This window comes from Parasteatoda tepidariorum, chromosome 4 (genome assembly GCF_982258835.1).
Source record: "Parasteatoda tepidariorum strain Cologne lab strain chromosome 4, Ptep-v5.0, whole genome shotgun sequence".
Lineage (NCBI taxonomy): Eukaryota > Metazoa > Arthropoda > Arachnida > Araneae > Theridiidae > Parasteatoda > Parasteatoda tepidariorum.
Genome location: NC_141758.1, coordinates 51,927,313 through 51,949,665, shown reverse-complemented (window position 1 = coordinate 51,949,665; position 22,353 = coordinate 51,927,313). Strand labels below are relative to the sequence as shown.

Sequence of the window (22,353 nt, the reverse complement as noted above, 5' to 3'; positions counted from 1 at the left end):
TCGCATGGAACTCTGGGAAGTGAGTTAGTTAATATGAAGTGTACTTTAAGCAACCTTAAAACAAGCTTAGGTATAAATAAAATGACTTCAACACCTCAATAAATACATCACTCTCTTTAGTTGAAATAAGGTATATTTTTTTATACCTCATAAATACCTCAATATCGTTAGTAGAAAAAAGGTATATTTTTTATACCTCGTAATTACCTCACTCTCGTTAGTTGAAATAAGGTTGATATTTTTATACCTCATAAATACCTCTTTTGTTACAAGTGTAAGAGAAACAACCTCGTATACCTTAAAAATCATCTTATCAGTCTGGATAATTTGAAGTGAATTTAAAACAACCTCAAAATAACTAACTAACTCAGTGGCGCGACAGCCCATTAAGAGGGCCAAGGCCGACTGTGCCCATCTCAGTTTTCTTGACCTTGGGCTCTGGGGTGCAGGAGCATATGTTCCGGTCAGGTGGTCAGCCGAACGCGGAACCCCCAGTGTTAGTTCCCAAGCATGCTTGGTACTCGTTTTATCGACCCACTGAAGGGATAACCTCAAAATAAGCTTAGGTATAAATAAAATGACTTCATATACCTCAATAAATACCTTTTTATCGTTAGTTGAAATAAGGTAAAAATTTTTATACCTCAAAAATACCTCCTTTGTTACAAGTGTAAGAAAATAAACCTGGTATACCTTAAAAATCTCCTTATCAATCTGGTTGATTTGAAGTGAATTTTAAACAACCTCAAAACAAGCTGAAGTATATATAAATCAACCTCGTACACCTTAATTACAACCTTTACGAGGTATAATTTTTATTGCTGTTTTCTCTGCAACCTCAAATATACCTCAAATCAACCTTAATACCTCAAAAATACCTCAAATCAACCTTAAATTTTCATAAGGGCTGCGGCATCTTCCCAGGTGAAGGACGTAAAGGTTCAATACCAGCCATTAAAAAAAAAAAGCATTTTTACTCGTTACCTCAAGCGGTACCGCATGTAGGTACTTAATTTACGGCGGACTAGAGCTGCACAATAACTATTGGCAACGGTCTGGGAAACATCTCTGAGGATCATCCCCAGACATGCCATTTCAATTACAATTTTGATCCCCAGCAGAGGGGAGGGCTCTTCTATTTTGCGAGTCAACCAGCTGCCCCCGGAATCGAGCACTTTACGGTATGAGACAAGGAGTGATTCTGTGCATTCTCAGTCAGTCCCTACGTAAGCTGATCATAGCCGACACCCACTCGCCTACTGACCTCTGCCAGTGATTTGCAATCAGTCCATTGCGGGTCAAAAAAGAAAAGAAACGGGCATCACAAATAACTTTTGATCTCATTATTGGATTATCACGTACTAATATGATTCGATACAAACGCAAAAACATACTTTCTCTGATTAACCATCCCATTTTTTTGACAGATTTGAGTTGAATTAGCTTAGTTAGGGAACATTCACAATGGCATACAATTGCCCTAGACGCGCCGAATGCGGGGGTGCCATCCCCTCTGCGGAGGATCAAAATTGTGATGGCATGTCTTTGGATCTTCGTCTGAGATGTTTCCCAGACCGTAGCCAATAGCACATTGTGCAGCTCTAATGCCACGTAAATGAACCAAAGAGAACTGAAAAGCTACTGCTTGCCCTAGACCAGTGTTTCCCAAACTTATGACTTTTGTGTACCCTTTCTAAACTTTTCGTAACGCTGTGTACCATTAATAAAAAAATGAATGCAATTTTTAATATAAAAAATTGCACAAAAGTTAAAAATCACAACTGGCTGTTGACACCACTAATTATTAACTGTTAACTCTACAAAAAATAGCCAATAGAAAAATACGTAATCGTAAAGTTTCAAGGCTAGCTTTGTTTTTATATAAAATTTTTTTGAAATTTTCGTTTGTTGCAAGATATTTTGCATAAGAGCGCGTACCCCCGCTAAACTGTTCCCGTACTCCTGGGGGTACGCGTACCACACTTTGGGAAACGCGTACCCCTAGGAGTACGGGAATAGTTTAGCGGGGGTCGTTTGTTGCAAGATATTTTGCATAAGAGCGCGTACCCCCGCTAAACTGTTCCCGTACTCCTGGTGGTACGCGTACTCCTGGGGGTTGATTCTGAATAAAGGATTGGCGCAAGACTATTAAAAATAGTGCAATTCCTCCCCCCCCCTCTCTCTCTCACGCACGCACGCCCAAATTATTTGCATATATGAAACCTCTCCTTTAGACCATACAGATTGCCATATAGTTCAGGAAAATTGGCTAATTTGAATGAAAGTTATATTGGGAGATATCTTTTTTACTTTACGCACTGTATATTAAACGGGTGGTGAATAATTATTTAAGTGACAACGAAGCAAGAACTCTGCCGAGATCTCTAAATCAACAGTCGAGAAGATGGATAGAAAACATCAAAACTAGTTAACTTGTCGGAAGAAATTTGGAAAAATTTTAATAGTCTCAGTTTTGTCAGGCAATCAAACAGGTTTTGATGCTTTTAGTCCAGCCTTTCTTTGCATTGACTTGTAAGATTTCAAAATCATTTTTGTTTTTTCTGAATTCAATCTTAATTTGTAACCTTTAATGTGTATTGACATATTTGACAAGTTATATGACAAAACAGGGGCCATAATTTCTAAGTATCCTTTATAAAAGATTTTAAATCAAGTTTTGATGGAAGGTAGTTCAGTAAAAGCACAGTTTTGCACCTAAAAACTATCCTATGATGGGATAACAAAATGACAGTAAATATACAGTAACTAATAGTTCTTTTTCAAATAAAAAAGCTGTTAAAAATTTAGAAATCACATAATCATTTATTTTCTATATTTTTATAATTCAAACCCTGATTCAATAGCTTTTCTGAACTTTAAGCAGGTAGTATCAGAATTGCACATATACAGAGGCCGGCTAAACGATTCTTTTGGTAACTATTTAATTCGACATTTCTTGCACTTCAAAATAACGCATGTTTTATTTAAATCATTTAATTGCTTTTACAGTAAATTTCTTAAATTATTTATTTAAATTGGATATATTTTTATTTTCAAAAGTTAGTCAATTGTATTTTTACTTTTTTAACATAAATGTAAAAGCGATATTTTTGACAAATTTACATACTATATAATCTAATTTTTTTTTTCAATTGATTATTTTTAAGCAGAATCTTTGAACACAAAATTTCTCATTTCTACTTTATGGGTTCTGCACCTGACAGATTTTTACTAAACGATAGTATAAATTTGAAAATAAAGTAAAATAATAGAGAAAATGTTAAGTTGATCATTATTATGAAATATACTAGAAGAAAAATGCATGACTGAACAGATCTTATAATATATTTTGAGGTCTGGTGGTTGAGTGGCCCATTTCATACTCCCGTGCTATGGATCTCGGAATTCTACCCTTAGACTAGGCAAAGCAGACTAAGCCTTTTATTCCTTCTGTGGATCGATAAAATGAGTACCTAGCATGTTTGATAATTACAGATTGAAGGTTCTGCAAATTGTTAAATTTGAAATAACCTTGCATAAACTATCAGAACTTTTCTTATTCTTATTATTTTTCAGAATGTAATTTAAAGTATTGTTTCTAAATAAATACCTTCATATGTAAAATAAATATGATAAAAATGTAAAATAAATTGTGTATAACATATTAAAAACAATTTTTGAAAGCGCAAATTACTACAGAATTATTCATATCTATTTTACTGTTTATAATGCATTGATATTCTGCTGTCAACTAATGTCCAACTTTATTACTGACGTACAAGTCGATCTCCTGATTGTCGTAAAATTTTGGGGGTTTGTAAAGCTAACTTATACACCAGGCTAAGCTAACTTATACATAGAGATAAAAAATTTACTTATTTATGAAAGTTGCAGAGATTTAGACATATGAACTATTTATATTGAGGAATAGTATTAAGCCACATTTTCAATGTTTTTATGTTTCTTAAAATAATAATAAGGTGGCAAAATCTCTTAGTATCTAGTTTTCAGTGGGATAAAAACTAAATCTCATTTAGGTTATACCTTCTACCGATATAGATTATTATAAATCAAGAAATATTAATGATAAAAAAACGAGACACTATTCAATGGCCATTTTTTTTTTGGAGTGTTTTCAATACTTTTAGCTATGTCTCAAAACAAGACCTTCAAATAACATATTTGAGTAAACATAATTAGACAAATTATTTGTCAGTATTTATATACTGTGTGTATGTAGCCAAAAGTGAGTCAATAATTTGATAAAATGCGAAAGCCTCTTAATTGTTTGTTATCTTTTCAGGAAAAAAAGCCTAAGTCAATATACATAGCATGAGTCAACTATCAAAAGCTTTATATGTAGATATAGAATTTTCCCCAAAAAGATAACAGGTAATTAAAACAACTTAAATACATTTTCTTGCATTTACAAATTATTTTTGGCAGTATACCCATGATATGTATATATTTAACAAAAATTTACATTTAGAATTGTTATGGATGCAATCCTGATGTTCATGGAATTTTCTTAATAAATATTTTCAATAGAAAAATGATATTAAATGAATAAAGAATTTTAAAAAATGATAAAAATAAATAAACACATAATTTATTTACAGACTAATTACTCTCATCACTAACTGTAATGGTTGGGACACATTTATTTACAATCTTTTTCTTATGTGCTATAGAGACATCTTCTTCAGAATCACTTTCATTAATCAAATGAACTTCTTCCACACTATTAGAATTAGAGTTTTTGCTTTTTGACTTTTTTGTTGAAATTTCAAAATCATCAAAATGTAGTCCATCAGACAGTTCAGCTTCTTCAAGCGTACGTCGTTTTTTATTAGTTTTACCATCCCTATTGGCAGGTGAATCTTTTTTTGTGCTAGAAGGGACACCGTTGTGAAAATGAGATTTTACCTCATTCACAACACAAAGTTTTACCGGGTTCTTACTCGAAACAGATGAAGATGTGGATGCTTTTTTACTGGGAGATTGTGGAAGTTTGTCCTTGATTTTCTTACTTGACGATGTACTTTGTTGGCTTTTTACTGAGGATGAACTCTCTTTACTAATCTCTTTTGTTTTGGAAGCTGCATTGTCGTTAACAGAACTATCATTTTTAGTTCGTAAAACTGGCATTGGTAACAAAAGTTCTTTGTTGCTAGGCAACGTTCTAGATCCTATAATATAGATTAAATTAAATTAAAATCAAACAATAAAATAAAGAAGAATATGTAATGCTTTTCCATGCAGTCATTTTTAGCATTAATATTAAAATGCAAAAAAAAAGAAGACTTAATTGATTTGAACAATAAAGCAACATTTACTATACTTAGTAATTGTATAAAGATGAAGATTCAAAATTTATAAAACTATCAGAATGATTTCTCAAAAATAATTATTGAACAAATAAAAAAAGTTTACCATTTACAAATAAAGTAGAGTGAATTTGTATTAAAATTGCAAAATAATACATTGAACACAAATTGTTTGCAGAAAAAAAAAAATCAAGGAATTTTCTTAAAAATCCTTTATTTGATAAAGTTATTTCATTGATTAAATAATTTAAAAAATAAATAAATAAAATAATAATAACATTAGAACAAAAAAAAAATATTGTTTTTTATCAAAACGGCTATATTAAAAAAAACTTTTATTTTAGCAAAAAATAATATTAACTTTTTCACATCCAAGTGCATTATCAACATATTTTTTTAATAAGTTTTTTAGACCTTTAATAAATCATAAAATATAAATAAAAATAAATGGAATATATTGTCTATTATTTTATTTGTTACATAAGTGTATAATTTGAAAAAAAAATCATTACCAAAAATATTCTATTTCCTTTTGTATACATTACTGATATTAGTTTTAAATATTTTATTTTCATTTTTCGTACATCTTTTTAGGGGTTGCAAATGAATATTGAAGCAGGAAGATAAGCAAAAATGCTATTGAAATTTGACAAATCTCTACTGAGGAAGCAAAGCTTATAAAGGTCATAACCAAATCGATCGCCTGACAAAACTTGAAGATGCTTCCAATAGTTGCTTTTCACCATCTCATATTTTTATCACCACAATTAAAGAGATTTCGATGTTTTTCTAATCCTGTCATTTATCGTATCGTAACATGAATCGTGAATACCTAGAGAGATTTGAAACTCCATAACTTTTTTTGTGCCCTAGTGTACACTTGAGACTCTAATACAATATTATATTCAACATTGTTTAATAAATGTTTCTTACTCACCAGTGTTAATGTAACTTATAGTAGAATATGGAGTGAAGTGAAATTCTTCTATTAAATATGAATCTAAAAGCAAGAGGGCAACAATCCTTTCACAGCTTTCTCGACTAAGAGAGGTAGGCGTGTATCCAGGGGGGCGTGATTTGGGGGAGCCTTTACCTTGCCATATATCGATCAATTTTTGTGATGTTAAGCGCTCATCCAACCTATTACAATGTTCTAAGATGTCATAGATAACTTGACACTCTTTAGCAGCATTCTTCATTTTCTCTACATCTGAAATATGTATTGAGCAATAGAGTAAGTATTAAATAACATTCATCACATAGTTTCTATTTTAAAATAAATATATGTTAAAAAAAACATATAGTAAACTCCTGGTTATCTACTTTGCGAATGATCCATGCTTCACTTTTCTATTTTTTTTTGCAATGATAAACATAGCATTAAGAATTGAAAATAAATAAATTCATAAATATGAAACTATTTTAAGACTCTGAGAACAACATACTAGCAAAAAAATTCATGTACCTAGCCCAGGTGTTCACAATTAATTAAACAATTAGTCTACATTTAAACATTGCAGCTTAAAGTGCAATATTTAAGTAAAAAGGAGCAATGAAAAGGTGAAAATGGGGAGGCATTCATAATGAGCTAGATAACTTGAGTCATATTACAGCAGTTGAGCTACAAGTGCAGGGTGAAGTTCAAATTTCAATGAATAAATTCAGCACCCATCAAAGCAGCATCTTCTTCTCGATTCAATAGTTACTATTCAAAGCAATTATGTTGATAGCAAATAAAGAAACTTAGTTTCTTTCTGTCTTGCTACCGTATGATACATGGAAATGAATTATCATCAATCATTTGTTTAGTCAACATGTAACACACTCTTGGAACTCTTATCAGTAAGAAAATTTACTACTAACAAATGAGTATGGTCCCCACACAACCCCTGATACAGAGTGTTTTATGAAAATTTGATGAAACATTTTAAAGTAAATAGAAACACATAAGAAAACCTTGCAATGTGAAACCCATATATTCAGGACATAAAAAGTTTCTACAAAAATCCATCTTTAAAGTGGCACTATAACACTTTGCATGGAGTGCTTTTTAGAAAAATTGATTAAATTTTTAAAGTAACGAAAGACACTTTAGAAAACAATTTCACAAACTTGAGCAGTAAAAACAATATATTTAAGACATAAAAAGTTTCTGCTAGTATCAATCTTTAAAGTACACAATACACAATACTTTGCATCAGAGTAGTTATTTGTCTAAAAATGTCAATGTTGATCAGAGTTTTTTTCTTTCTTTTATAAAATCGGTCTTAAATCATAAGAAGGGAAACTTCAGAAATTAATTTCACAAACTTGCATCTCTAAACCTATATTTTAAAAGATAAATAATTTATATGCATATCCATTTCTTAAAGAAGGAATGTCATATTACTTTTAAGTAGTAACTCTTCCAGGCTTTTTAATCATAAATGGAGTTATTTTTATAAAAGTAAGTTAAAAGTTTAATATATGAAGGGTGTTGTAGAAATTACTTTCTTAATTTTGCCTCACATTACCCCATTTTCAAGAAATAAATAAATAATATCTATGAGTATCCCCCGTATACTTTGCATTTGAGTTTTGACAGTCCTTTTACATTTTGGAAAAAATTGTTTATTTATATCAACGAAAAGGTGTCTTAAATTTTGATAAAAAAAAGTTGATGTGAATGAATGCGGTACATTTAATTCAGATGTTTATAATAAACAGCAAATTTGCAGAAGCCTAAAAACAGGGATTCTAAAAGAACTTTAGGATTAATTATCATCAACCTTACATCTCATTACACATGCTCAGGCACTTAGCTCTTCATATATAAATATTTTTTTCATTTACTTTAGAAAAAGGAATAATTTAAGATTTGATTAGGAAAGTCATAATTCAGAAGCTAACAAAAAATAGTACACCTTTATCTTTAATACAAAAAATGAATTTATAATTATTAAATAGTTTGTCAAAATTAATAAATGTTTTAATTGGTAAATTAATTGAGCAGCAATTGCTTAAGTAGCTTCCATAAACTCTCCAAACTAAAGTTTTAAATCTCGGAAACTTGTTTCTTAAAAATGAATATTATGAATAAAAAGTAAGAAAAGATTTCAAAATTAGTAAAGAAAAATTAGAATAGCTAGATAAAGCTTTTTTTTTTATCTCAAAGTCTTTTTTTTTGAGATTTCATAATAAATTAAACAATATAGAACTAAAAGTATTAAAGTGTCACACATGAATTATATAATTAAAAATCGTCACATATGAATTATATAATTTAAAAGCGTCACATATGAAAATTTTCCTTACATGGGCTATGTCTATCACAATGATCGCACATTTCATTACAATCAGAAGAGTTCCAGCGTTCTCCAAAATGTTCAGCAATAATTGCTCGTCTACACCTATTATGAGGGGAAAAAAATCAGTAAAGTAACAAAATTTTACTACAAACAAAACTACAATTCAAAATAATACAAAACAAGCAAATATTTAGATTGCAACTTAAATTGTACAAAACTAATACAGGAAAACTACTACTCTAAATATAACAAAAAAATAAATAAATAAATAACCTGTAAGAAACTGTGTTTGATTATGATTTGACTGAATGGAGATCAAAAATTTCGCTCCAATTTTTTCCAAGCAGAGTCAAAAAACATTGTACGAATACAAACTTCAAATTATTCGGTAAGTTTAATTATTTCTCCAAAATTAATTTTTTTAACAATACAAAAGTTTATAAATTAATTTACTGATATTATTTTCCTCAAACTGACTAAACTAAAAACTTTATCAAAGAAATATGAGAAGTGAAGCAGCAGCCCCTCAAACAGTTCATGCTTACTTAAAAAAAAATAATTGCATTGAAGTTAGAGAAGAGTAAATGGACTGAATGAAATCAATTTTAATGAAATTAAAAAAAATAATTGTATTGAAGTTAGAGAAGAGTAAATGGACTGAATGAAATCAATTTTAATGAAATAAAAAAAAATAATTGCATTGAAGTTAGAGAAGAGTAAATGGACTGAATGAAATCAATTTTAATGAAATAAAAAAAAATAATTGCATTGAAGTTAGAGAAGAGTAAATGGACTGAATGAAATCAATTTTAATGAAATAAAAGAAATAGTTTCATTGAAGTTAGAGAAGAGTAAATGGACTGAATGAAATCAATTTTAATGAAATAAAAAAAATAATTGCATTGAAGTTAGAGAAGAGTAAATGGACTGAATGAAATCAATTTTAATGAAATAAAAAAAAAATAATTGCATTGAAGTTAGAGAAGAGTAAATGGACTGAATGAAATCAATTTTAATGAAATAAATTTTAACTAATGAATTGGTATCTATCTTTTATTTTATACCACCATTTTAAAGACTTTTTTGATCACAGAAGTATACAACTGACAATTTGAAGTCGAATAATTTAAGCAATCATTTGCATTTCAATGTAAAGATGTAAAAAGACATTTCTTGGAGGAAATATGCAGGCACAACATTGTGGTACAAATAATATTAAATGAAAAAGAACACTTCTTTAAAAAAAATAATATAAATATTACCTTTTTAAATCAAGGCAGTAAGAAACCATTGCATAAAGATGCTCTAGTCCTTTCTGTTCAGTAAAAATCATAGTACTTTGGCGAAATATGTCTGGAAATCGGAAAAAAAGAATGCATGTTGCTAGTTGATCATCTCTACCTAAAATTTACACAATTCACTGTCATATAAAATAAAATCATACACATACATTTATATGCATACTTACAGAGAAGATGCAAAACAGTGGTACCGTTTGAAAAAAAGTACCATATTTTTTATTAAGTTATACAGTATATCAGTGATTTTTGAAATTTAAAATTTTAGAGCAGTTGTGATTTAATAAAGTCTAAATATAAAAAATAACTGAAAACGTACATGTAAAACATGTTAAAGGTGTTTTCAAATTTGACACAAATTTCAAGCCTTTGTTTAAATATGATTTGTAAATAAAATTTTTGTGATGTATCTTATTTCAGAAAAATATGAAACAGCATAACTTTACATTGAAAACGGACATTTTTATTACCTTAATCCTCTTCTCAATTTATTAAAATACTGTCACTTATTCATGTTCAATATTACCAACAAGAAATGTTTGAAAACTAGATAATTAATAATTTTATCACATTTTAATTCAATTTTATATTATAATGAATTTATATAATATCAGAGATGCCAACTTGCTCAGGACAGCAAATATATATTTTTAAATGGTAGTTTATCAATTGTGATTCTAGGTTTAATAATTTAATTTAGTAGATTTTTATTCACCACTATTTCTAAATAATTTGCAGGCTTATATAATTTGCCACTCTTTAGTACTTATGTCATGCTATACCTTTTAAAAATCAAGCAAAAATAGTAAAATATTTGCAAAATTTATTTTTTTAGTTATTTACCATATATTTAATTATTTTGGCGTGTCCAAAGCAGTTGGCATCTCCGCAATATTGCACTAATTTTTTTCAGTAACAAATTTTGAAAATCAAGAAGAGACAGATGAAGAAAAAATTTATGAAAAATTGATATAGCAGTTTAAATGTTAAGTAATTCAAAAAATTATATAATATAACTAACTTAATCCTGTAGCACAGTGTTTCCCAAAGTGTGGTACGTGTACCCTCAGGGGTACGGGAACAGTTTAGTGGGGGTATGTGTTCGTATGCGAAATATCTTGCAACAAACGAAAATTTCAAAAAAATTTTATTTAAAAATAAAGTTAGCCATGAAAATTAACGATGACGTATTTTTCTATTGGCTATTTTTTGCAGAGTTAACAGTTAACAAGTGGTGTCAACAGTTATGAGTTTTAACTTTTGTGCAATTTTTTTACAGTGAAAAATACATTCATTTTTTTATTATTGGTACACAGTGTTACGAAAAATTTAGAAAGGGTACACAAAAGTCATAAGATAGGGAAACACTGCTGTAGCATAAATAATTTTTTTATAAAATTATATATAGTTAGACAAACCAGCTCTTCCACTTTCTTGATAAAAATTTTCCATTGACTTTGGCATTGAGTAATGAATAACAAATCGGACATCAGGTTTATCAATGCCCATTCCAAAGGCAACTGTGGCAACAATAACTTGTACTGAATTGGTAGACCAGCTTTTGTGCACCGAACTTCGAGTTTTAGCATCCAACTGTGCATGGTAAGCTCGGGCTTTAATACCTCGATTCCTTAGTTCAGTAGCAATTTCCATTGAATCTTTGATTGAAAAGCAATATATAATTCCTATGAAAGCATAAAAGATAATTAAAATTGGCCAGTAAAAATTTTAAAATGTTATCAAATAAAAAAATTCAAGAAAATTTTTTTTTCTGTCAAAAAATTATTTTGAATATGAAAATACACTTTTTTTTTTAATATTAAGCAAACATTACTCAAGATCCGACAAACAATCTTTTGTTGTAATATTTATAAAAGAAATTTTTTTTTGCTCTAGCCTTGAATGAAATATTAAAGAAGACTGGCAAAATAATCTTTTCCTTTACACTTTGAATACCATCATTGTAAAAATAGTTTCATTAGTAGATGTGAGGAAAATACTATAAAAATTTATTGGCTATTCTTGAATGAAAAATGGTTATCTCTTTAAATAAATGAGCACACAAATCACAAATCTAATTATTGAAATTAATACCATAACTAAAAAATTGAAGAGAAAACAATCATTTGACATCTTTGTTTACAAACACAAACGGATACAGAGGACGTTTTTAAGAAAAACGCCAATGATTCGTCATCTCACAAGAAATAGGTTTAAACAAGTAGTCATTTTGGAAAACAAGTCACTAAAATAATCTAACAAAAGAAAGCTCATATTTTTTTAACAGCTCGTAAAATAATGCGCATTTGTTGAACTTTAAATTTTGCGTATTAAAGTAGTCTAACAAATTTCTTATAAGTTGAAACAAAGTTACTACGCCTTATTAATAAGAACAATTAATGGCCTCTACGTATCGTATAAAGTCTTTTAAAGGTTGATCAAAGTAATTGTTTCTCTTATTTTCTTTTACTTCTTTATTAAAAGGAAATTTTTATCAATAATATGTTTTTATGTCACTCCAGGTCATCTAAAACCTGCTAAACCTATACTAAAGTCAAACCTGTGTATTTTTTTCCACTACAGTGGATTCTCCCTATGCAACCTATGAAATAAGTTTGGAGGAGTAAATTCCATAATGACATGTCATAGAGTAAAATGCAGAGATTAAAATTCTTCCTTTGAATCTATTCTCAATTTACACATGGAAAACAATTATGTCAGCCCATTCAAGCTAAGAGGCACTATAAAATATTGAGCACTTAAAAAAAAAAAAAAATGGAGCACTGTATTTTTTAAAAAGGTAAATAAAAAATAAGCAATAAAGGGCTCAAACATTCGATTGTTGTTCTGACTCCACCATTGTAATTATATTTCCCTGATTGCTGTTAATCCCTTATACCTTGAGAGTCAGTTATGCTAGCTTTGGAAGATAAAATTATGAAATCAATTTATATCCAGGATAATGAAAAACAATTAAATTGTTAATGCTAAATGCATTAAAAAAGCACAAACACTCAAGTAGCCACTTCACTTTTTCAATGTAGATAAATAAACAAGCCTAAAATACTTAAAATAATCAAAGAAATTAAAGAATAACTGGAAATAAACAAATATGAATCTTTCAGCATTTACTATTGAAACATTAATTAAAATCATGATGGAACAATCTCCCCCCCCCCCCCCAAAAAAAGGTTTTCCAGAAAATTAAACATATTACCTGAAAGACCATTAAAACGGTTTCTCAGAAGGTTTTCTAACTCAGTTACATTATCTTTCTGAACAGAAGATTTACAAACAACCTTAAAAAGGAAAAAAATTTTTTAGAACACATATATTGAAAATTAATGCATGACTAGCAATCGCTACCTATTTGATTTATTGAAGACTCTTCAATGCAATGGCATATAACTGAAGTTATTAATTCTAATAACTCAAAAATATTGATATTTTCATTAATAGTAACATTTTAGCATCAACATTTATAACTCTAAAAAAATAGAACAATAATAATATAGATATAATATAATAATAGATATAATAATCCTGCAATAATAATATAATAATAGATATAGCAATCCTACAATAATAATATAATAATAGATATAATTATGATCACCTCATATTTCAAATTAGGGCGATTAAATGATGCTTTCAACACTAAACAGCCTGGAATGTTCAAAATCTTTTGAACATCATTGATTACAGATGATGTAGCAGTTGCAGTTAGACCTAGAATGGGTACATTAGGGTACTGACGTTTCATGATACCAAGAAATTTGTAATCTGAAAAAATAAAATAAGAAATTTGATAGTCATACAGAAAAAAATTGCTAAATATTTTAATATCAATTTAAAATTTAGAAACATAAATTAGCTGGATCATATTAAGTAACAAATAACTCCAGTAAAAAAAGTTTTCCTTCAATGCTATGTTAGATTCATGAAAATTAATTCATATTGTTACTGTGAATGGTGTTTCTAATATAAATATAAACAACAACAATATCGAGCGCTTGACCTGCTCTACTTCCGGTTAGAAAGTATACAACTGCTTACTATAGCTTATTTTACGAGGTGAGATTTTCAAACAGATAATTTTGTTTTTAATAAAAGAAATAAATTACATAACTTCTAAACTCAAATATTCTGTATTTCATAAGATATTAATGATATTAAGTAATTCTGATGAGTTTGAAGTGAAAATTTGTTTTAGTTATTTAGAGATGTATTGTTAAAAAAAGTGACATGGTTGCTAGATTTAGAAAGAACTCGCTTTTTCGGCAGTTCTGATTTGGCCTCTTTTTATCTGTTTATTCTTGGTGCACGATGTTCACCATCACACATTTGCATACTGTTCAAGCAGCGAGATTAAGTTCATTAAACAAATTATAATTTAGGCTTAAATTTTGAAGTTGGTATATTGTTAAGGTAAGATGTGTTTCATAACGGTTCTTTTTAGTGTGCGTAGTTAGATTTTTCACCAAAAAATTAGCACCTTTTAGGTACTTTTTAAGCATTCAAAAATATTTTTAATCTTGTTCCAAAAAAATTAAAAAAAATCATAATTAAGATCTGTGCAACAATAAATTTTTTTTTCTATCGTTTAAAGTTCTTTTTTATAAACATAAAATAAATAAAATTGAAAAACATTTTCAAAAACTTTACATAATCATGATAAAATAACTAGTTTCTAATAAATATTGCAGAGAAAATCATAAAAATCAATGCATTTTTTGTAATTTAGAACAACAAACGACATAGCAAAGAAAAAACCTTTTTTTAAAAGATAAAAAACTGAGCACCTTTACATACCCCGGTTAAAAAAAAGCACCTTTAAGGGCTTTTAAAAAGTGTGAATCAAAAATAAGCACCTTTAAGCACTTTATAAAAATGCTATGCACCCTGTTTTTACAAATGACAATTCTAACGACTTGAAATGACAGGTCTTCAAATGACGATTCTTCTTAAACACACATAATTTGTAACACACAACTAAACACACACATTTGTACAAAAAATACAACTCAAGAGATTCTCAAAACACAATGATCATGCTGTGTGCAACTTCAAAACACATTAAAAGCAGTAACTTGGAACTATAGGGAGTCAAGAGCTTGCAGCACCCCTTAGTGCAGAAAACAAAATCCATTGTTACAAATATTGCCCGAAGAACTTACTTGAAATAATAACTTATTTTAAATTTTCTTATATTGATAGATCTTTTTATAAAATATTTAAAAGAACTTGCTCAAAGCTATTAGCAATTATGTTTCCATTTGTATCAATACAAAATTTGTATTAATTATAGAAATTGGAAAGATTTTAAAGCTTGGCCCTGAAATTATTAACAGATAGTTATTTTTAAAATATGTGAAATAAACTTCAATATTTTTTGCTGATTCATATAAATTATCACCCATTATCCAAAGAAAAAACTTTAAGAAATGCAAAGCGTTTTTTAAAAAAGAAATAATATTCAAAAAGGACCAAGCTTCAATTTTTTATTATTAACTTTAATAAACAGTAATTTAGTCTATTTACAAAAAGTACTAATTTAAAGAAATTGATTATGATCTTTTTTAAATGTACTGGAGTTCCATAAACTTTTTTACAGCAATGAGTTGAAAAGCTTCTTCACTTAGAATAAGTATAAAATTGTGTGTAAACTTTTTAAAAAAATTAACTTAAGAAATAAACCAACAAATTTAAAATGATCCGGTTATTAAAAAAACATCATTATTATTTCTAAAACAGCTTTAAAAAATCTCAAAGCTAGTTATATTTCTGGTTCCTTGTTTAATGTAGAGTAGGTACCCTAGAGCAGTGTTCCCCAACCCCCGGTCCGTGGATCAAATGGTTCCGGGTCGCCTGGTATCAAATGGTACCGGGCCGAAAATATCTGTGTTCCATTAAATTTTATTTATTTAAAAAAAAGGGGGGCCCCAGAAGGTAGTGACGTAATTTTTAAATGTTTGTAATGTATCATTGTCTCTGGTTACCCCCAGATGGAACCGTCTCATTGCAAAGAAACAAGCTCAGGGTTCTAATTGATTTAACCCTTTAATGGGCCCTTTATTTCTAGTAAAGGTAAATTAAAGTATTTTTGGAATTGAAATTGTTTTAAGAACAGTAACTGATATAAAAAAAAACTAATTTAGTTTATAAAAATGCCATTTTTTTGGTGGTAAATATATTTAACATGACCTATTAGGAACTTACTGACTTTTATTTTTCTTCATTTATAAAATAAATTCCTTACATGCTACAAACTTCAAAAGGAATTATGTATTTATAACTTTTATACGTTTTTTAAAAGTGCCAAATGGTTACCAATTTTATTCAAACTCACTTCAAGAAAGCTGAAGTTATTGAAAAATGGAAACCTAAATTAAAAGTGGTAAAACGTGGTGGTAAGTATACTTACCACGGCCATCAAAAGGGTTAAAGTTCTAATAAGTTAAAATGTTAAATCACTTTCTATTTATTTTTTGGTGAAACTGTATTTTATTTTGAAGGCATGTTCAAATACAATTAAATTAAAGTTAATAAATCAAAATAATCAAAAATATAAACAATCAATCCCCTCCCCTCCCGCAGAGGGCCACAGTGAAATTATCAAACGTTGACAGGTCCGCGGTGATAAAAAGGTTGGGGAACACTGCCCTAGAGTAGGTACCCTTTATCCAAAATGAACCTCAAATTACAATCAAACTTATTATGGTCTATGATTCAACCCGATCACAGGTATAACAAGGAAATTTTTACTTTTTAATAAACACCACTTATTTCCAATTGTTCAGGAAACTTTTACTTTTGATAAACACCACTTATTTCAAATAGTTCAGAAATTTTTATGTTTATATTGTTACCATTAATCAAACAATTTCAATAACCAATGGAAGATGTTGTTAAGCAAACTATTGAATACAGTCTACAACTATTGTTGCACATTTGTCAAAAAATATTTGTAAAACTAAGAATCTGACAGAAATAGGGAAGTAACAATGAATAAGATTTAAAACATGGAATTTATCTTGAAAATAGGATTAATAAATGTTTGCAATAATATATTTTGTTTTGTGTGGTATGTTAAACAACTGCCAAGGTACAACAAAATACTTTAAATATTTGTAAATGACAACAAATTAAAAAAGTCATTTTAAGCATTTTCAGGCTAATTACTGCAGAATATTGGTTTTATTTTTGATAATTTTGAATAAATTGGGTTCAACAAGTTAATCATCTAAGTTTCAAGAATTTAATAAATGAATTTGATTGTATTCCCTGTTTATGCTAATATTTGAGCTTGGATCATAAAATAAAATTTTTTTCTTAAAAATTTTCATAAAATAAAGCGAATCAACAAGTTAAAATAAAAGTTGCCTCACCTGTTCGAAAATCATGTCCCCACTGTGAGCAACAATGAACTTCATCAATAGCCAGCAAAGAAAAAAGTCCCATTTTGTACATCTTCTCAAGTTTTGACATGAAACGCTTGCTTTTGGCCAACTTTTCAGGTGTAACATATAATAACTTAATCGAGGGATTTTTTTCAGTCATTTGTTTATGAACATGATTTACATGCTCACGAGTACTATTTGCATTCAGAAGAACTGCTGGAACATTAATGGCTTCCATAGCCATAATTTGATCTTCCATCAGTGATACTAATGGCGAGACTACCAATGTAATACCTTAGGAGAAAGAAGAAAAAAAAAAGAAATTGTCATAAAAATTAAATAAATTGATCTTCGTATTAATTTTTTTCTATTTTAATGACGTCTAAAAGCAAAGTCAAAATTTATTATTTTAAAAAATAAATGTTCACAGAAGTAGAAAAATTAAACATTTTAAATAAATACAATAACTAAATGAAACAATACTTAAGGAACAGCTTTTTATCTGAGTAATAAATGGGAGACATTTTTATCTAACAAACCTAATAACATAATTAAATTTTAAAAAAATTAAGAGCAAAATTGGAAATGAAATTTCCAATGTTTTTTTCATCATATGAAAAATATAGGTACAGTCATAAAAAACATTAGATAAAAAAATCTTGAGTGTTTTTATGGAACCTTAATCACAAAATTAACCAATAAATTTAAAAGGAAAAAAAAAACAGTTTCTGTTTATGAATGAATTACCCCTTCATACCCTGAATTCAAAATATTTTTACACTTTCCGAAAAAAAAATTTTAAACATCTTTTGTTTCTTAAAAAAGAATTGATGAAAAGTAGTCACATTGCATATTAAAATGAACTTCAAGTAAGTTTTTTGGAACAAATTTCCTCACAACTTTTTTAGCAACCCATAGAATTAGAATGGTAATGGCATTTTGAATCATTGCCAACAAGGATGAAAAAAATTTCAAAGCTAATTTAAAGCTTTAAAACAATTGTATTTTAGAAACAAAACATTTTAGTTATAAAATCTTTTATAAAATAATAAAACAACTTAATAAAATAATAAAGCAATTAAAACTAAAAAGTAGTAAATAAGGCAAAGGTTTTCAAACCACACTTAAGATATATGAGATAATTCCATGCCTTCACAAAACTTTTCATAAAAAAGCTCAGCCTAATACCCTTAGCTTAGCCTAAAAGCATGGTCAACATACTTTTTAAAGATGAAAAGATGCTAAAAGCACATTCTTAAATTAGATTTTTATGCGCAACTGAAACTTTATTTTTTATACATTGAGGTAGTTTTGCAATTAAATGTATATTAAAACATCATATGTATGTTGATGTTATATGCAATATAATCAGGTGAATAAAAATTGAGGTTAATAATTACATTTGTAAGTGACACTATACTTAATTTTTATAACAAGCAGATGTTTATATACGTGATGTTATAAACTGTTTACATACTCCACAGTTGCATACCTGCCAGCATTCAGACTGACTAGAATTTGCCACTTTTGCATGCATACCAATATTTCTTCACAAAGTAATGCTTACAATATATGTCTATGTGAAATGATTTTAAGTGAAAAAGCAATTAGCATTACAAAAACATCTACACTGCCCACTTAAGTCTGTATCTAACTACGTTACTTTTGAATGGCTAGAACTATAATTATAAAAGTGATGTCTAAGAACAGTAAATTCTTCTTGTTTTATAAGAAGCAAACATGTGCCATCTGGTGTAAAACTGCAGAATCGATGATCTTTTCTCCTTAACAATAAGAGAGAGGCAAATCACAAGTTTTAGAGCACCTTTGGTATAGCATTTAGAAACACCTTATAAACAATGATGCAAAGAAATAATTCTTGTAATGTGTTTTTGTTTGTTTGCAATCTTCTAAATTGTGATAAAACAAACTTTAAAAAAAAATAAAGAATTATTACAAGATATCATTATTTTAGATGTTTCTAGAGCTGTACATAACATTAATTCAAAACATTATATTAATTCAAAATAAAATTACATTATGTTGTACATTAAAAATAAAAGCACCTTAAAATAAAAGCATGGTTTGTCTTAGCTAAGAACTCCTCCCGCCACAAAGTCTGAGGCCGTCTGGTGCTATGGAAACAAGAATGGCTCATTTTAGGGAGGGTAGCTTCACTCTAGGACTAACACAATAGACCGAAGAAAGATATTCCTTTTCTCTCATCGACCCGAGCTGAAACCAGTCCAAAACAGTAACCCCACACCCATACTTGAAATAGTCATACCTCGTTACCATAGTTACCGCCACAGGTCCAGATGAATGTCTGGAGGAGTTCTTATTTTAGACAAACTATAATAACTACCTGATTGTTTGTGAGTATGATCATGATCATTTTGAAAAACCACACAGTTAGAAATGAAAGACAAACATTCACGCACTTTAAACATGTTTTTGTTAGCTTAAATGTTGCTGTGTTGAAATGTTGCTGACGATCAATGACTCTATGATGCTCTAGAAATTTGAACTAAATTTTTTTGTTATCTTGTATTATTTTCAAAGTAGGGATGCTAACTTCGCATTTTTCTATCAGGTAGAACTGTAATGATGACTGAGTGGTAGTGTTTTGCGCTCCCGTGCCACAGGTCCTGGGTTCGATCCTCGAGCCGGGCAAGGTTGATTCAGCCTTTCATACCTTCAGTGGGTCGATAAATGCGTAGCAAGCATGCTTGGGAACTAAACACTGGGGGTTTCACATTCGACTGACCACCTAACCGGAACCTTTGCTCCTGCACCCCAGAGCTCAAGGTCAAGAAAACTGAGATGGGCACAGCAGGCCTTGGCCCTCTATGGGCTGCCGCACCACTGAGTTTAGAACTAGGAAGTGGCCTCATTTGTAGTAACTTTAATAAACCTAATCAATAGTTTTCTAGTCACTTTGGTAAACCTTGATACCACTTTAAAGATATAGCTGCAGGTGTTTGAAAGTTATGAGAGTAGATATAGATTAAAGTTACACCTATATATTACTAAAAATTAAAAGAAAAAACTTTGACACTAGAAGGTAGGAAAGAAACATTAAAAGTGATATAAATTACCTTCTAACACCAAAGCAGGTAACTGGTAGCACAAACTTTTCCCTCCTCCTGTTGGCATCAACAAAATACAATCCTGTTTGGACATAACTGCATTTATAGTAGATAATTGGAATGGTCGAAAACTGTTCAGTTTAAAAATAGACTTTAAGGTATTAACCACTTTCTGTGACCATGGGTGATCTACATTAAAAGTAATTGTAGAAAGAATGCTATTATAAATACTATTGCAGTTATCAAAATTCTGGAAAAAGAACACAGTTTTAGAGTTTAAAGAACACAGCTAAGAGGAATAAAATAAAGTAGAAAAATATTAATTCATATAAAAGCTACAATAGTCATCAATTTAAAATAATAATACATAAATTATATTACATATTAATTGTTTAGATTAAAATTAAATTTCAAATATAAGGTAAATATTATTTAAAGCGTAAGGTAAAAAAAATCAACAATTATAACAAAGAAATGCAGATTTGATGAATAATTATGATAAAACCAGTAATCAGATATCGTAAAATAGAAATGCCAAGAAACTAAAATCAATTAAAGAAGAATTTTTGAGTATTAATTGTAATAATATTAGACTGAAAAACTTTTTACACACTTTTTTTCTATGTATAAAAAATTTTTTTTTAGCAAAATTTAAAAATTTTACTTATGTTTTAGTGCTAATTTCAAGTGAAGTTAGAAAGACGAAATTACCTATATATTTAATACTTATATGTTATTCTATTAGTTTTTTTAAAATTTTTTGACTTCCTATTTTGCACCTTCAGTACTGCTTTATTGAGCATTTTATTTTGATCTTGACAATGAATTATACATTTTGATTTGTTAAAAAAAAAAAAAAAGTGCTCCTTAGTTTTTTTAAATTATAAACCAGGAGTTTTTTTAATTATTTTTGCAGGAATTGGAAAGATTATCTCAATTCTGACTGGCAAAAAGTAAATATCCTAAGTACCTTTACCCTTTATCTATTTAAAAAAATATGAAAAATTATTTATACCTGATCTTTCCCAATCTTGATTCGCTAGTTTCTCAGTTGCATTTTCTTGCAACTTTTGTTGCAAGGTATGTTTTCTTGACAGTAACTTTTGTCTCCTATTATTTAATTTTTCAATCGCTCTATCAATTTGATTTACATCAGTTATAATTTTCTTCAACTCAGCTTCAATATCTAAGAAAACAAACAAGTGTAATGTAACACAGTCAAAAAATGAAACAAAATAAACCAGCACTTTGTATATTATCTAAATACCTATGTCTTCCATTGTGTTCTAAATGTTCATAAGTAAAAAAATATTAACACCATTAAAAAAACGAGATAATATTTTTAAAAAAATGGTGCTACCAAACAGAGATAAGTCAACTTTTAGAAGTAAGGCTTTAAATGCATGTAGGAAACAATATTTGTTTAATCCTTAAGTTCAAAATTTAATTAAAATGACTGTCTTTTATTCAGGAATAAATATTTTTTTTAATATTTTCAATAGTTTTGAAAAGAGTTATTGAGGCGATAGAGTTTAAAATTCTAATTGTAAGCTTCAAAATTAAAAATTCTAGTTAAATATTTCAAAATTAATGATAAAAAGAAGCACAAAAGCTTCAAGTTTGTTTATTTACGTTACAACGTTTATGACTGCCTATTTCTTTCTTTTCAATATATGCTTATTTAACTTAACGACACAATTTTGAGGTTTCAGCTATCATCCCGATTAAAGCGCCTTTCTTACTAAATGTGATTCACAGATTTTCTATCGCCATCGAAACATTACATGCGAAACAACAATCCCGTATCAATGATAGTATACAGATCAGTGTCCCATATAATAGTATTAACAACAAGCTTCTTTGATGTTGTGCTTACAAAGCGATTGTAAACAGGTTCGATATTCTAAAAAGATTCATTATTTAGGGATTTGATTCATATCACCGACAATTAC

At 28.7% G+C, this 22,353-nt stretch overlaps 1 protein-coding gene across 1 annotated transcript; it reads right to left on the bottom strand.

The window, feature by feature from the left end:
• Positions 1 to 4,589: 4,589 nt before the first annotated feature.
• Positions 4,590 to 22,055, bottom strand: LOC107440589 (ATP-dependent DNA helicase Q1). The gene is made up of 11 exons (XM_016053565.4): positions 21,669 to 22,055; positions 21,417 to 21,587; positions 20,411 to 20,590; positions 17,301 to 17,606; positions 13,529 to 13,695; positions 13,130 to 13,211; positions 11,331 to 11,597; positions 9,877 to 10,015; positions 8,622 to 8,716; positions 6,265 to 6,537; positions 4,590 to 5,189 (listed from the first exon to the last, which is right to left on the bottom strand). Exons 1-11 carry the CDS (start codon positions 21,679 to 21,681, stop codon positions 4,621 to 4,623), a joined length of 2,262 nt encoding a protein of 753 aa, XP_015909051.2. The 5' UTR covers positions 21,682 to 22,055; the 3' UTR covers positions 4,590 to 4,620.
• Positions 22,056 to 22,353: the final 298 nt, after the last annotated feature.

Excerpts from the sequence above, each read along its gene's own strand:
- LOC107440589 (XM_016053565.4), bottom strand. Across the intron at positions 17,607-20,410 it reads ACCTGCTTTGGTGTTAGAAG|GTATTACATTGGTAGTCTCG; the intron begins GTAATTTATATC and ends CTTTCTCCTAAG. Across the intron at positions 13,696-17,300 it reads GGGACATGATTTTCGAACAG|ATTACAAATTTCTTGGTATC; the intron begins GTGAGGCAACTT and ends TTATTTTTTCAG.